At 32.5% G+C, this 16849-nt stretch overlaps 1 protein-coding gene across 1 annotated transcript; it reads right to left on the reverse strand.

Annotated features, from left to right (window-relative positions):
- Positions 1 to 1672: 1672 nt before the first annotated feature.
- LOC149480272 (uncharacterized) lies at positions 1673 to 16736 on the reverse strand. The gene is made up of 8 exons (XM_089706616.1): positions 16450 to 16736; positions 15677 to 15943; positions 14099 to 14296; positions 8279 to 14015; positions 7595 to 7718; positions 5369 to 5547; positions 4127 to 4243; positions 1673 to 3760 (listed from the first exon to the last, which is right to left on the reverse strand). Exons 1-8 carry the CDS (start codon positions 16621 to 16623, stop codon positions 3615 to 3617), a joined length of 6942 nt encoding a protein of 2313 aa, XP_089562742.1. The 5' UTR covers positions 16624 to 16736; the 3' UTR covers positions 1673 to 3614.
- Positions 16737 to 16849: the final 113 nt, after the last annotated feature.

A 16849-nucleotide genomic window follows, 5' to 3' on the forward strand; every position in this document is an offset into this window, starting at 1 on the left:
GTTAACGGGATTATACTCCGTTTATTGCATTTTAACTATATTACTAATCACGTAGGTTCCTGGTATTAATTAACCTGATTGAATTCGTACTTAGGAAATGAGACGTACATTTCCTATAACATTTTGCTCTAACGAATTATCCGAAGCTTCTAATGCGTTGTTGTGTCATACGTAACAAGCTACTTTTGAAGTTTTGCAAGATTATTATTTAATGCTGTTATTACACAACAAAATAAAAGAATTAATTATCTACCTAGTTACGTCCCTAATCTATTAGACAAGTGAATTCTGCAACTTTTTGAAGAATTTCGGTTTGTAAGGAACAAGAACAATCTTTATTGTTCGTGTTTCACCTCTACAAAACATACCTACTCTCCTATCAATAATTATGACTCTCATTTGACACTGCCGGCTGCCCTGATGTGCCTAAATTTACATTTTATTCACTGAAACTCTGTACCTGCGGTTACCGTCTACACGAATTGAGCGCCAATAAGACATGTGTTTTAGCTATTTAAGAATAACAACAGAGATCAAAACTGTAAGCTAGTGTCATGAATAATAGGCTTTCCGTATACTTTATGTACTTATGCATCTGTAACCTCATTCCGTGAGAACATTCGACGGCCCACTTTCGCGACCTCGACTTGACAATACCTATGTCTAGGGCGGTGCTACACGCTCGACTTGCTCTCCTGTTAACTCACCCTAACAATTCTGAATACATTCGTAACAACACAAGCTAATAAAGGCGCTTGATTCATTACTGGACATTGTCGATATTCTCTTTGCCAATGTAGGAAATAAATGGTTAACAGGATAGAACTTACGAGAACTTGGTACCTACCTATTATTTCGTTGTCGAAGGTACATCATTACCGCCTATTATTTATGTTAAAACATTATGAGACTTGTCTAGTTCTACTTCAAAATATTCCTTAAAGTAGAGTTGAGTCATTAAGCCGCTACTACCTATCCTAAGAGTAACAATTAGGAAGCTATTAGGACTGACTTGTGATCTTTCCAAAAAAAAAAGCCAATAAAATAGTGAACAGAACAGAACGTGCAATTTAAGCATAAAAATGTTGATCGTTGAAGCGAACCAGCCCGTTCCACTACACAATAGTTGCACTAGCGATGCAGCGAGCGTCTCAGTAGGCATCCTATTGAATTACGAACGCACGCTTATTGAGTTAACTGCCGCAGAGTTGGTAATACATCGTAGATTCCTTATTGCATTAATTCATGAATGTATTATGAAAGGATCGATTTATTCTGCTGTAAACATACTGCGATATATTTTATCATCGCAGTAATGGAATTGGGTCGTGACTCGTGCCGTTTTAATAGTGAAATGCGTTTAGGCGAATTATGGAAGTATTTGTCAGAGTAGAATTGGTTAAAGACTCTCATTTTAATTGTACGAGTACGATAGATATCGATGGATGGAGTGATATGATATCTTTCACCGGTTACTCCGCTCATAGTTATTCCAATATTCGTATCGCGATGATACGCTACTGATTTATTAAATAAAGGTAGGTATGATTCATTGCGAAATACATTCGGTAGAATTGTGGGTAGAATGAAACGATTTAACTTCCTTTATAAAACAAATTGTGGGTAGGTAAATAAATATTCAAAGGGTTCCTATAAAATAAAACAAAATAGCTTATGATATAATATTTATTTAATACAACCTCAAAAAGTACAATTAATACATAGTTTCCTTAATCATTATATGATACATTTTATAATTAATATTCATAGAGTTTAACAATTTATTATTATGCATAAGACGTTAACACGTATTCTTGTAGCCATTGCATAAGAGTATTTACTTTAGAGATTCGTTTAAGTATAACATAATTAACAATTTATTAGAATTCTTGAATCATAAAATCTTTTTGGTATGGTCAAATTAGGCGGAAGACTTAAAATTCAAAAAGATAGAACATCATAGACAAAAATTCTACAAGTTAAGACCATAATATAAACTAATGCAGACCTAATTAATTGTAGATGAACCAATGTTCCAATTTCAACGTAGCCAATATCTTTCACCAAACAATTTTTTTATACATAATATAGATTGTCATGGGAAATTCCTAGAAGCGGCATCATATCACAAAAATGAATCTCATAATTCTTTACGTACATATTATGATGTATTTAGGCTTTAGAAAAAATTTGATTTTCCTAATATTTTTCAATATTGGGAATCGATTCAACGCCCTCTGACGGTAAGGCGTCATTACTGCTAAAACTAACAGGTCTATGAAAGTTCATTCTTCTTAAAAATCATAACTAGTCTGCTTATACTAAATTTATGTATAAGACCTCAAAATCTCATGAGAATCTAAAAATAATAAAATATCCTAAAAATATCGCTTATGCATAATATTTTCATAAGGCACTGGTAGTAAAATGTAGTTAAATTAAGCAAAAATGACTTGTTTCTCAATATGATGCTTTATTTCTCGTAATTAGTGCGAAGGATTCATAAAATAACGTATTATTTTTCGAAATGTCACTTCATTCAACTTCAAACCGAATTCCTTGGTAATACAGACGACTTTTGTATGAAGAAGTTTGATAATATAGATTCGTATAACGGTGCATCAAACGAACATAGAGCTAGAGCAAGATAATTCTTTCGTGATCTTTTAGTGTTAAGAAAACTCTTAATTATATTAATGTAATTCATAAGCTTATCATGTACACAAGTCATAGATATACATATAATATTTAATTAATAAAAGTAATATATATATAAACAAAATATAATATAATGCACATTAAAGCTGGTTAAAAAGTTAAACGGTGATTTTTTTGGACGATGATATTATTACTACATAATATTAGCTTCTTTTCTTGGTCTCTTTTAACATAATTTTTTTTTATTATGCCAGTACATCCAATATAAAATGATAAAGACAATCACAAAGTATTGAGAAATATTATTCGATGAGATATTAACTTTTGTCAAAATTCACCAAGATCATGACTAGTAAGAATTTCAAGTATTTTTAACGTATTATTAAATATATTGCAAATTCGAATATATGAGATTTCACATCATAAAATGTTATTTAAAGTAAAGTGTTGTGTATATATTAGTGCGTGTTAGTTAATTATATTATTATCTAGGTTAAGTGTAAATCATATTCTTATTACTTAATTATAATATCTGCAGCATCTTTATTTTTAACGTGGTCTAAAAGTCTATGTTTTAAATATAGGGGATAACTGGAACTTAACAGTGTATTCAACGTATGTGGTAAATTTAACGTTGCTATGGTTACCAATGGTAATAAATGGCATAAAATATATTCGTAACCAGCTTTATCATTAATTTGAAAATTGCGTTGTTTTAAAACAGTCTCGAATTTTTAGTTGGATATTATTAATTATATTTCTAAAAGTAATAGTAAATATCGATTGGGTACTGGATTGAAACCAATAATATAATAACGTTATCTGAATTGTATTTTACAACTCTGACTTACACCTAATGTCACAAGTTTTTGCATTCATAAAAAAATTAACGATGACTGTAGCACTTAATCCACCAGTTATGTTCCAATTAGCCTCTAGCCCCATGGCCCAAGATCCTACACGACCGCGCTACTAGCCATCAGATTGACCCCACAGGTCCCGTCCCCGCGATACACGCGGTAGTAGCCCTGTTCGCCCCACTCTTTGCCCCACGAGTTCTTTATGACCCAGTACGGCAGATGTTTGTGGAATAGCGGGTAGTCTGTAAAATAGAAAGGTATGCTTTAGTTGAGTTTAGGCTGAAAAATATTGTTGCCATTGAACAGGCTTAAATTTTTTTATTGAGAGATAAATTTATTTCGCAAACAAGTACCTACGGAATACGGAACTGTCTATGCTCAATTTTAAAATGTGGAATATTCTATAAACAAAGCGCAGCGCGATTTTAAAATAAACGCATATTTTTCCAGAATAATAATTTTCAACCAAAAACCAACTTTTTCCAAAACCTTCATACTTTTATCAAGGGTATAAAATACAAACACAAATCTTCAAATGTTAAAAATCCTGAAACTTAAAAGCCCTATCAAAACTATTATTTAAATTAAAACGGTGAAAGTTATGTTACCTTTAGCACCATATCCCACTATAAGAACTCCGTGGTCCAAGTTATTGGGGTTGCACAGCATCCGCCAGGGGTGAGACACTCCGCCCACATAGAACTGCATTGCATTTGCGTTGATACCTTTAAAAAGTTTAAATACAAGAAATATTAGTTTTATATCTAACTTGTATTTCCTTTTAAACCTATATATTTGTGTAAATGTTTAAACGAAATCTACATAAACATTGGTATTCTCCAACTAATTTATATAGAATACAATATAATATACGCAGTATATTCTAAAGTACAAATTTAAAATAAAGACTAACTAAACCCTAATAAGTCAATTGTTTGGCCATGATCTCATTGTTTTGCAAAACATATACGTATAATTATTATTTTAGTAATACGTATGTACGTCTTATCAGTTATTCATAAGGTAAAGGAATATCTCTATACAAAATATATGTAATGTAAATATAAATACATAATGTGTCATCTCGTATTTTACACCATTACGATGATTGAATCATAACTAAACCGAAAAATCTCTACAAATACATATAAAAAAAGAACTAGAAAAAATTTAAAGTCTACTTATTTATTTTCTCAATTTCTCTTATTTCACGTAAACGCTTGAAGAGAAATATAGCATATCTAACAGTTCATTATCCTGACGTGGTACAAAAACACATTTAAAAGATTCCAAGCATCGTTAAAATTATTTAAACGGTTAATCGTATTTACACGAGGCGCTTATCGCTAAAGTGGCAATAATTGTTAACATTGAAACATTATTAGCGAATAATTCAATAATCGTAATTTAAAATTAGCTTTAAATCGCCTATGTGTAAAAATAATTGAAATGTAACGCTGTAAAGTTAAAAAAAGTAAATTATGGGTAACGAAGTAATAAAAGAAAAAAATATGAATTATCTGTGACCGTTACGGTAATAGAAATTAGTAACGTTAATTATAGTATAATGGGTTTTTAAATGTCTGATAATACTAATGAACACTTCTAACTTTTTATCATCATAATAACTCATTAAAACTATTTAAACTGCTATAGATTAGAAAACTAATAAACCATAGTGAAGCGGGATGAAAATCTGCATAACTCAATTTTACACGTATTGCTAGGTTCAACCTCTTGGGGCAAGCCAATTACAGCGCTATTGTAAATAATACTATTCTAAATTCCTAATCACCTGAAAAAGTTACACAAGAGAACACAAACTAAACTACATGACTAAAAAATCTTACCAATAGAAATAGGTCCGTTCTGCACCAGCCACTTAGCCATCTCAGTCTCATTGGAAGAGATATTGAGCGCACTGCGAATGTGGACCTTAGACAGGGTCTTGTTGTAAGCGCACTTGTCATCCACTCCCTCGTAAGGGTAGTCGGTTTCCGTCTCTAGGCCGCCTAGCTGCTCGATGGCTCTGAAAAAAATATAAACATATAAAAATTTGGCACATCCTGTCATGGTGGGGGAGACTTATTATAGACTGAGAACGAATCTGACTATAATCCCGATATACTACCGTGCAGATGTCATAAAATCAATTAACGTATACTTTTGCGATATTTTAAATCAGACGAAAGTATTGATAAAATTATGGAATACAAAATATTCATTAGTGGCGAATCGTCGCTAATTTTTTTTTCTCTATGAGACTGTTTGTATAGGTACTGTCCTGATTTAGTACTTATGTATTAATGCTATAACTGTTTCTTTATATTATGTAAGTTCAAAATTGATTTAAACTTGTTAGTGACCCCATCCTTTATGGGTGTAGGCAGTATGTGTGCGAGTCTACCATTTACTATTTAGTGAATCATGTTCATTTCAAAGATCTCATCTGTATGCAACATCAAAATGTGCGAATGGAAAAAAAAACATAAAAAAAATTTCATACAGGCATAACAAATCTTATATATAAAAATGAATCGCAAAATGTGTTGGTAAGCGCATAACTCGAGAACGGTTGATCCGATTTCGTTAATTCTTTTTTTATAATATTCCATGAAGTACGAGGATGGTTCTTATGGAGAGAAAACGTCAACATGTACCACGGGCGAAGCCGGGGCGGACCGCTAGTTTCAGATAAAATGATATGTCTCCTAATAATGTATAGATAATCTACGACAAAGAATACGCAACGTAGAAGTTGTAGCCTCGACCTAAATATATTGTAAACTAATAATTTCAAAGTCGTGTAAACAGGACAACTTTTAAGTTCAATATAGATAACTGAATATCAGCTGATGACGTGTTAACTGCTAACCGCAAAACACTGGTAATAACCGTCAACTAAAATAATTATAGTTTACATAATTTGGCCGAACAGTAAATTACATTTCCCGCAGCCGGAGGCCTCAAAAGAAAACTCAGATATACTTAGAACTACATTTAATAAATAAATTGAGACTTTTACACCCATGTCTGCACGATGCAGACCGGAGTTAAAGAATGAATTTATACATTTTAATAATTATAAAGACGTAAGCTTGGATGCTAACTCAGGGAAATCGGACCAACATTCTATTCCTGTGCGAACGGCGTATTCATCAGTTTCGTATGAAGGCAGGGCCGTAACTAGTATTTAAATACTTTGATAACAGATGTATGTAAATAACTTATTATTTTGCTATTTCCAATCCCACTAATATTATAAAAACGAAAGTTTGTGAGGATGGATGTTGGTTACTCTTACACGAAAAAGTACTGGACGGATTTGGATGAAACTTTGCAGTAATATAGCTTCAACAAATGAGCGGAGCAGGTATGAATATAAAAATACTTGATTTTGGCCAAACAATTTTAAACAAAATTAAACAGCCTTCAAAGTAATAAAATTGAAATGGGTTCATATTAAATGTTTTATTTATTGTGAAGATAATGCAGTATGCAAACAATAATAACTTTATTTAATTCTTACTTTTATAAAGTTTACATGAATTATTTCCGCACGTAACTTGGTCAAAACATGCCCTTTCTGGATATGAAAAGGCGAACAAATGTGTTTATTTGTTCGTTCTGAATCTGTTGCCATGACCTACATTTTACTGCTAACACGACTATACATAATTTCGCATACAAAACTTTTGCTCAAATTATTTAGGTTTTTATTTGGCTAAACATTATCGTGTGTGAAAGGTTAGCAAAAAATATTATAAACACATTGAGCCGATAACAAGAAAATAAATTTTGGAGACTTTCATTTTCAAGTAAACTAATTTTCTAAGAAGAAATTAAACAAGTAAAGCAAAGACATTCCATAAATTGCTGGATAAAAAAATCAAAGCACTAGCAGTCATAGTAGATAGCTGGAAGTAAATAATATAGCGCATGATTATGAATAAGAGAATCATTATTAACCTCGGAAAAGAATTTCAACTTTTTTCCATCATAATACCTAACGAATTGTATATTTTTATGAACAAATATATTATTATCAATAATAGTAATTCAGTGTAATATCTTACCTATACGCATTATCAGGTAGACCTCCATTGCAGCCCTCGTCCAGTTTGTCACAGTCCACTAATTCTTGCTCCGATAGCGACACAAGCTCGCCCGTTTGAATCTTCCATTGACCCTCGATGTTACCTGATAAAAATGTTTGAATAATTAAAAAAAAACTTTAATTAATGAATATGGAATTAATTTGACTTCAGTTCAGTCGTTAAGTCCCTTCAAAATCTGCCATCCTTTCATCCATTTCACACTGTGTTGCCGTAATATCTAAATATTTATTTTTTAATAAATAAATAAATATTCTAGTCATACTAATTCATCCTAGATTTGCTTTTTCATATCAAACCAGTCACTAGCATTATTTTTATACTTATTTCAGAGAAACCTTCACTTAGACTTATAAATTTCCTATCATTCATATTAGGGCTGATTTTTCAATCCTTGGTTAAAACTTATTCGTCGAATAATGTATAAAACTACCATTTAAAAACGTATTCCGTAAACGTATTTAATTGACCGTATTTGACAGTTTACGTGATATTTTTATGTTATCGTGTAATACTTTATTGGACGGATAAGTTTTAACCAAGCATTGAAAAATCGGCCCTTAAAGTGTTAAAAAAACTACAGACGTGGCTTTAACGAAATTGAAACCAAAACAATTATATGTAGGGTAATAAAATTATAATTACCTGTCACGCTAAAAGCCCAACAGCTTCCGCAAGATCCTTGATTTTTCACTTCCGTTACAGCGCCATGATCCCTCCAGTCAAATTTGTCAGGAAGTTTAACATCAGGAATATCTGCCTTTCTAAAAGGTATCTGGTTTGGATCTCTGAGACCAAGTTGTAAGCCCAAATATTTTTTGGCAAATTCTTCATATGACAGGTCTGCGAATTTAGTTACAGCATATCTAGCTGTCCCTTGTTCGCGGATATTTAATTCGTGAATTCTCCTCACATTATCTTTAAAAATTTCAAATCGCTTCAGCATTTCGTCGTGATCGTTGATGTAATCCGGTCTATAAGTAGTTATGAAATCATAGAAAAGGCGTTCTGCTTGTATGTGTCGATACAACTCCGTGGTCGCTCCGTCCTGAAAATCACAGGACACACGGTAGTTGGGAGGATGTTCTGTCCAGGGTCTTATCCAAACATTAACTCTACAAAATTTATTTAGACCCATATTTGATACTACTTCGCAGGTATCATTCGTACTCAATGCGGGGCAATTAGTATTTGCAACTTCAATTTTCATACGATAGTGTACACCAGCAATTGCTTGCTTTTCCATTGAAAATATTCTAACAACCTTTTGACGAAGAGGATTCGGGTACTTTGCTTCGATATGTTTCAAAGCCTGCTTCGCTAGTTGCATCGCATGTTCTGGATTTTCAAATTCAACGTGAGCTTCAATAGGAGTTTCATCATCTTGACAGTTAACATCGATCTGTTTACCATTATCTAGCCATAATCGCTCCCATATAGAGGAAATGCAATGCCTTCGAGGCAAATGCTCAAGAAAGGCGCAATTTGTAATATTATCAACCCATTCAAATTTTAAACAAGACGTATATCCAACATCAAAATCGATTGTTGTAACTCGACCACTTGTTATCTTCGAGGAATAACTATTTATTTGTAATACTCGCTGTTTATAATTATGTATAGAACTCATTTCAAGTTTTTCTAAAGATTCCTGGACTAAATTTTGTATGGTTATTTCATCTGATGTTGCATTTGTCGGGTTCATTGACACAGATCGTTTTTTCCTCATGACATTGGGAAACATGCAATGAACATTCAGTTTCTTAATTTTGTTACTATTTGATACCAACCATATGTGAGATGTACACGTTTTATATGGCCTTGTGGTGTCAATGTCGCAATTAGGATATTGTTTCAAATCAACGTCTTTCGAACAATTAGTAAATCCTAACATAAAATTAACTTTTGTTGGTTCTCTAGAATCAAGACTAGGTATTACATTAGGTTCTCCTAGACTGACAATTTTAGTTTTAATTTTAGGTGAAGCTTCCAGCTCTTTAATTGAAGCGTCAATGAATGATCTGGCAGATATACCGGTAACAGTCTCAAATTCTTTTTCATCATTACATACGACATGTATTTGTTGAATAACAAGCTCATCGTCTGGAGAAGGCCAAATGCGAGCAAGACATATCTTATGGTACATGCCAGGTAATTCTTCGCATTGAGTCAATTCTGTTTCATCTTGATTACGCAAACAAAATGTATAAGCTGTTTCTATATACATTCTTACCATATTTACATCCATTATCGTTCCACTTTGAAATGAATGAATCGTGATCATTTTCTGTAGATTGTTTGTATCAGAATTTTCATTTATCTGTTGTATAGCTCGGTCTGCATAGTAATACTTAGTATCTTCATCGATATATTCCTCTTCTACTTGTCTTTTCTGTCGAATACTTTTAGAGAGCTTTTTCTCTGCCTCCAACAATATGTTATTATTCTCATCGTTCAGATCTCCCATTTTAGACATGTTTTCTGTAATATGTCGCTTTTTTCTACCATATTCTTCGCTATCATCATTTTCATCATTTTCATAACAATCAACAGCGATTTCTTTATTATTTAACCAAGGCCGTTCCCATATTTTAGTATGGCAATAAAGTTTCGCACCTTCGGGTTTTCGACACATTTTTTTTTTGTTAGGGCATGATTTTCTTAAAGCAATGTAATCTATTTTATAAATGATTCCAGACGCAACTTGTTTATTAACTTTTTTCACTGATATAACTTCGTGTTTTGATCTGCTTTTCATTAACATTTGATATTTTCGTAACGACTCTTTGGCTAAATTTACAAATCGAGGGTCATTTGGATTTTCTTCAGTCTTACCACCCCTTAAAGTTCTCCTAGTTCTAGATTTTCTCTTAAAAGTTTGGCATTTAACCTGAGTTATTTCTCTTGTTCCCGTCCACGATTGTTCCCATATTTCTGAATGACACGAGATGACATTGCCATGCCCAGTTGCAACGAAATCAATTCTTGTCAATGAACCAGCTACAATTTGAGTTGTGACTCTCTTTATTCGTATTTTTTCATATTGTTGAGACGCTCCTGATGATACAAAGTACTTATTTAATGATTCCTGAGCCAAATTTAAAAATTGTGGATCATTAGGGTCTTGTACCATTTCACCTCCAAAGATGTCTCTCTTCTGTCTCGACAATTCACTATCAGTATGACATGTAACGTTAATCTCCTTTTTCTTCAACCAAGGTCGATCCCATACTTTTGAATGGCATGTGATTACATTCCCTTGCCCAGTTGCTTCGAAATCAATTCTTGTCAATGAACCAGCTACAACTTGAGTTGTAACCTTCTTTATTTGTATTTTTTCATATTGTTGAGACGCTCCTGATGTAACAAAGTACTTATTCAGTGATTCCTGAGCCAAATTTAAAAATGTTGGATCATTAGGGTCTTGTTCTGTTTCTCCCCCAGGAATGCCTCTCTTCTCTCTCGACAATTCGCTATCAGTATTACAAGTAACGTTAATCTCCTTTTTCTTCAACCAAGGTCGATCCCATACTTTTGAATGGCATGTGATTACATTCCCTTGCCCAGTTGCTTCGAAATCAATTCTTGTCAATGAACCAGCTACAACTTGAGTTGTAACCTTCTTTATTTGTATTTTTTCATATTGTTGAGACGCTCCTGATGTAACAAAGTACTTATTCAGTGATTCCTGAGCCAAATTTAAAAATGTTGGATCATTAGGGTCTTGTTCTGTTTCTCCCCCAGGAATGCCTCTCTTCTCTCTCGACAATTCGCTATCAGTATTACAAGTAACGTTAATCTCCTTTTTCTTCAACCAAGGTCGATCCCATACTTTTGAATGGCATGTGATTACATTCCCTTGCCCAGTTGCTTCGAAATCAATTATTGTCAATGAACCAGCTACAACTTGAGTTGTAACCTTCTTTATTTGTATTTTTTCATATTGTTGAGACGCTCCTGATGTAACAAAGTATTTATTCAATGATTCCTGAGCCAAATTTAAAAATGTTGGATCATTAGGGTCTTGTTCTGTTTCTCCCCCAGGAATGCCTCTCTTCTCTCTCGACAATTCGCTATCAGTATTACAAGTAACGTTAATCTCCTTTTTCTTCAACCAAGGTCGATCCCATACTTTTGAATGGCATGTGATTACATTCCCTTGCCCAGTTGCTTCGAAATCAATTATTGTCAATGAACCAGCTACAACTTGAGTTGTAACCTTCTTTATTTGTATTTTTTCATATTGTTGAGACGCTCCTGATGTAACAAAGTATTTATTCAATGATTCCTGAGCCAAATTTAAAAATGTTGGATCATTAGGGTCTTGTTCTGTTTCTCCCCCAGGAATGCCTCTCTTCTCTCTCGACAATTCACTATCAGTATGACATGTAACGTTAATCTCCTTTTTCTTCAACCAAAGTTGTTCCCATACTCTGGAATGACATGTGATGACATTCCCTGGCCCAGTTGCTTCAAAATCAAGTCTTATCAATGTACCAGATACAACCTGTGTTGTGACTTTTTTTATTTTTATTTGCTCATACTGTTGAGACACTCCTGATGTTAAAAAATATTTATTTAAAGATTCTTTTGCTAAATTTAAGTATTTGGGATCATTATGGTCATTATTTTTTTGCGCTCCCTGTAGACCGTTTTCTTGGATACTTCGTTTTGGTCTCGAAATATTAAAAGGTATATCTTCACTGTTACAAGTCACATTAATCTGACGCCCATCTTCCAACCAAGGTCTATCCCAAATGATTGCTTGGCATTTTCGTGGAGTTTCATTGTTTAATGGGCATGAAGCCTCGTCAATATCATTGTCTATATCAGTTTTACAGGTTGTATAACCCACTACAAAATTAATTTCAGTTAAAAGGCCGGCTAAAACTTGAGTAGTAACTGAGTTTATTTGTAGTACTCTTTGTTTATTATTTTGATTTGAATCCAGTTCAATTTGTTTTAGGGCTTGTTGAACCATTTCAGCGATAATATGATCCTCATATATTTGGTTGATATTTTGTGTTTCTTTCGATTTAGAAAAAGTTTCTTCTGTATTCCTTGGACTACAGGTAGTAGTCATATCTTTTTCCTTCAGAGAATATCTTTCAAACACGATGATTTCGCAAATATTAGAACCCAAAGAATTTAAGATAGTACAGTTTTCCCTTTTCTTGAAAGAAAGAGTTTTATTACAATTCGTGAATACAATTTCTACTAATACTTTGGTGAATGCACCAGATCCTCTTTGTGTTGTGGCATCGAGAACCTGTTTAACACTTATGGCGTTTGAATTTAATGAATTACTTTCAATTTTCTTTATTGCCTGATTTATCATCTTCTTTAGTAATGGATCATCTAAAGGAACTGCCATCGATTTACCCATCGAAGAGGGTTTCTTGACGTCATCGTAACAAAATGTAGTTAAAATATGTGGCGATTCCCCATCAACACTCTCAATGACACCATTGCAAATTTTAGCTCTTTTTCTTTGATCATCACAATATAATTTATCACACGGTATAATAACACGGGCTTGTATATAAAAGAAATGTTGGTAATTTTCATTTTCTTCCTCTGCACTTATTACGTCTTGCAAAACTCTGTTTTTTATTTCCAAATCTATTTCATTCAAATAATCGATCATAATTTGAGCCAAAGAATAAATTAAATTTGCGTTGTTTATATTTTTTTTGAGTTTGTGAAACTTTTCAACTACAGTCAATAACTTTAAATCATTGTCGAAACTTCTCTTTGCACGCTGCGAGTTGTCTGTTGTACTAAAATCAAAACCAGCGGAATTAAAAAAATTTATTAGATCATCAACAGCTTTTTTCTTTTCATCAGTTAGAAATTGTATCGGTTTCTGATTTTCAACATAGGTTTCTACAAATTGTACCTTACCATTGTCAGGTATTGCATCTAAGTCCTTAACATGATCAGATTTAACATCAACTGAATTAAATGAGTTTGGATGATGTTGTACGGAAGTTTTAGAAGATTCAATTTCTTTATAAGGAATTATTTGTTCTTCTATATTTTTAACTACCTCATCAGGTATAATTTTAATTTTACTTGGCTGAGCATCCAATGCTGAATTAGTTTTGGCGTGAATATATTCATCACTATCTGCATTATTTGCATTTGATACTGCATTATTATCTTTATCAGTTATTTCTTCACCATCGTCACCAAATTGCCACTGTTCTGTACAATTATTTGATGTGATAGCTCGGTATTTTGATCCATCAGGGTATTTTATCCAAGTTTTTTCAAGTATCGATATTTTGCACGGAACAATTTCATCACATAATTCTTCAGGTGATGTACAGTTATTAAAGTCTATGTTTAAAGTTAGTATGTATTTAATGCCATTTATGACCTGAAAGAGAAAAACAAATTTAACACTTAGCAATAAACAATAAGCATTACTATAATTTGGGAATTATGACAAGTTATAAGCACCTGAACTTGTCTTTCAACATCAACAATATCTCTGAGAGTGTGTTTAACATCTGGTTCATGTTTATCAAGGTGTTTTACAGCCAGCAAGGCAAGCTCTCTCACTCCTGGCGCATCGGGATTAACGTGATCGGCACAACCAGCACACGACGCATTTAAGTAACGACGAGGTACTGCTATAAACTGTTCCCCTGACGTTACCTAGAAAAATATAATTTACATTGAAATAAATTTTAATTGACAAAAATTAGATATCTTTCCTATGACTAAAACATTGTATTAACTAGTACATATTATGTTAGAAATCTAATGAGAAACATAAAAATTATATTGTATACTTACGGTTAGTATATACTATATATATTTATTTATAAAAAAAAAACCACTATATCAAATCTAAATAAATAAAAATTTCTCATGCATATCATAATATCATTTAGACCGACTTCTTGGTACGGTGTTAAACGCGTGAGAGTAGAAAAAGGGGTTCTGGGTTTGATTCCCAGTGAGGACAAAAAAAACTTTGTCTGGGAGGCCGGAGGATCACCTACTAGTCCGTAAAGAAAATTGATCAGTACAAGAGATGTATAATGCCTCTGCCCCATACCACAAAAGAAGACATAGAAATTCACATCAAATAATTCATGTTATTTCAATTGAAAAAAAATCTAGCTACTCGATTCTAGAATAATATTTATTGACACATTAATGTCAATAACGCACACATCCGTATCAGATATACACATAACACTAATCACTTAAATATAATGATCATTTTTATTAAATACTCATAATGGACAAATAAGATTTTGTAAATGTATCTATCATATTAGACTAGCTGTGTCCCGCCGTTTTATCAACATATCGCCGTTTTCTTTTTTTATCAATGTATACATCATTTAAGGGTATGTTCTCACAGACAGGGCAAAGAGGAGAGCAGATTCCGATGCAGATTTTTTAGTATTTTTCGTAAGATACAATTGAGTCCAAACTTGATGGCGGCTATGAACATTGTGCGAGTTGTAGAACACAGTTAAATGTGTCCTTTAATTTATAATAATAAAAAAAATTAAATGAAAACAAAATAATAGTAAAATAAAAATACTGATGATAAATTCCAATTCAAGAATTTCACACATCAACACAAAAGCAATGTAAATATTTAACATGCCATACCAAACCTGTTCAACAGTTTCAAATGTCAGTAAACAAACAATAAAAGTAAACAAACAAATTGGGCAAAAAATGTTATCCAAAACATACATAAAATTATATAATATGATATTATGATCTGTTACAGAGTAATAATGAAATAATGTGATGTAAATACATTCATACAAAAGAAATAATAATATTTCTGCCATACCCCATTAGAGGACAAGGGACTTCACTTTTTAGTAATCTAAGAAAGTTGCTTCCCTCAATTTTTATAAAACTATGCAAACAATTTATTTTCCTGTTACAGTTACAACATTATCCACTTTTATGCAATAACATTCTTACTTGACAGTTTATTAATCTGGTAAGGTCAGCTTCACCTAAATAAAATACAATTAATAAAACAATTATTTTGATACAAACCCCTTCAGTCTGTTCTTCGTTATCAAGATGTATTGTTTCATGAGGAGGAGCAGTTGTATCAGCTTCTTCTACATTTGGTTCATTGTGAACATTGGGCACAGTCACATCTTCCACTTCTTGGCATTGTGGCTGGTTCTGAACAGATATCCCAGCTTCCATAAGATCAATGACATCTGCAGAGCATTTTACTGTTTTTCTACCGTACAGTTGCTCCTCGTCACTACCTTGTAGCACAACCTCTATGTGGATCACATCACTATTTGGTTCCTGTTAAAGTAGCAATAATTTTAATTTGATATAAACATCACAATATTTTGATGTATTTGTAATTCAGAGTATGGCCAAAAGGAGACACTTTTGGCTATGCCTTCATTAGCAAAAAGATGGTCCATATTTTAATAAATTTGCAATAAATAATATAATGATGGCTGATTGTTGTGAAGCTAAATATTTCTTTCAATGTACAAAGCTTCCTTATATGCTATAAAAATTATTATAATTTACAAGTATGTGATCATAACATATCAAATCATACATAAAAAATGAGTGTATTGTTAAATTTAAATATTATTATATCATTACCAGTATCCGGATTATGTGGACAATGATTTAAGCATATCATCAAAGGTCCAAGTAGATAACCTTTTCTATTTAGATATCTATACTCTTAAAAATTTAATTAAATAAGTTCAAAATTCATAATATTCCATAAAAGAGAAAGTTTATTCAGAACGTTAGGTGCGTTTTGTTCTTTTGTTAGATGGTTAACTTACTTGTTGCGCATTTTGTAGGGTACCCTCGTTGTAAACATAAGGATGGTTGGGTAGGTTATTTAAGAAATCTATAAATCCATTCAACACCTTATCTCCCTTTTCTACAGTTAATTCCGAGAAACAAACTGTTGTGAGTAGATATTGAATAAATAAGAACGCAATTAACTTGACCATGACGTAAGCTGAACACTAGATCATCGCACCATGTTTATACGATTAATAACTTCGAAACAATGAGTCAATTTACGACAACCTTATTATTTATTCGAACTCAAAAATTAAGAATGATTGTTCAATTTATTCAATTTATTTTATAAATGGCAGTGCTGCGTTGCCACAATTTTGCCAATGTCACGTTGTGGATAGTTTTACATCTCATAGATTTATAAGAAACTGAAAT

Source organism: Colias philodice, chromosome 18 (genome assembly GCF_061535455.1).
Source record: "Colias philodice isolate Cphi_HAF_F1 chromosome 18, ilColPhil1 Martin Lab GWU primary, whole genome shotgun sequence".
Taxonomy (NCBI): Eukaryota; Metazoa; Arthropoda; class Insecta; order Lepidoptera; family Pieridae; genus Colias; species Colias philodice.

What these genes read in the sequence shown, in the direction of transcription:
- LOC149480272 (XM_089706616.1), bottom strand. Translation starts at nt 16,623, where the DNA reads ATGGTCAAGTTAATTGCGTTCTTATTTATTCAATATCTACTCACAACA. An exon ending in ATGTTGAAAGACAAGTTCAG is followed by an intron (nt 14,016 to 14,098) that starts GTGCTTATAACT and finishes TTTCTCTTTCAG; the next exon opens with GTCATAAATGGCATTAAATA. An exon ending in GAACGGACCTATTTCTATTG is followed by an intron (nt 4,244 to 5,368) that starts GTAAGATTTTTT and finishes AACTTTTTAAAG; the next exon opens with GTATCAACGCAAATGCAATG.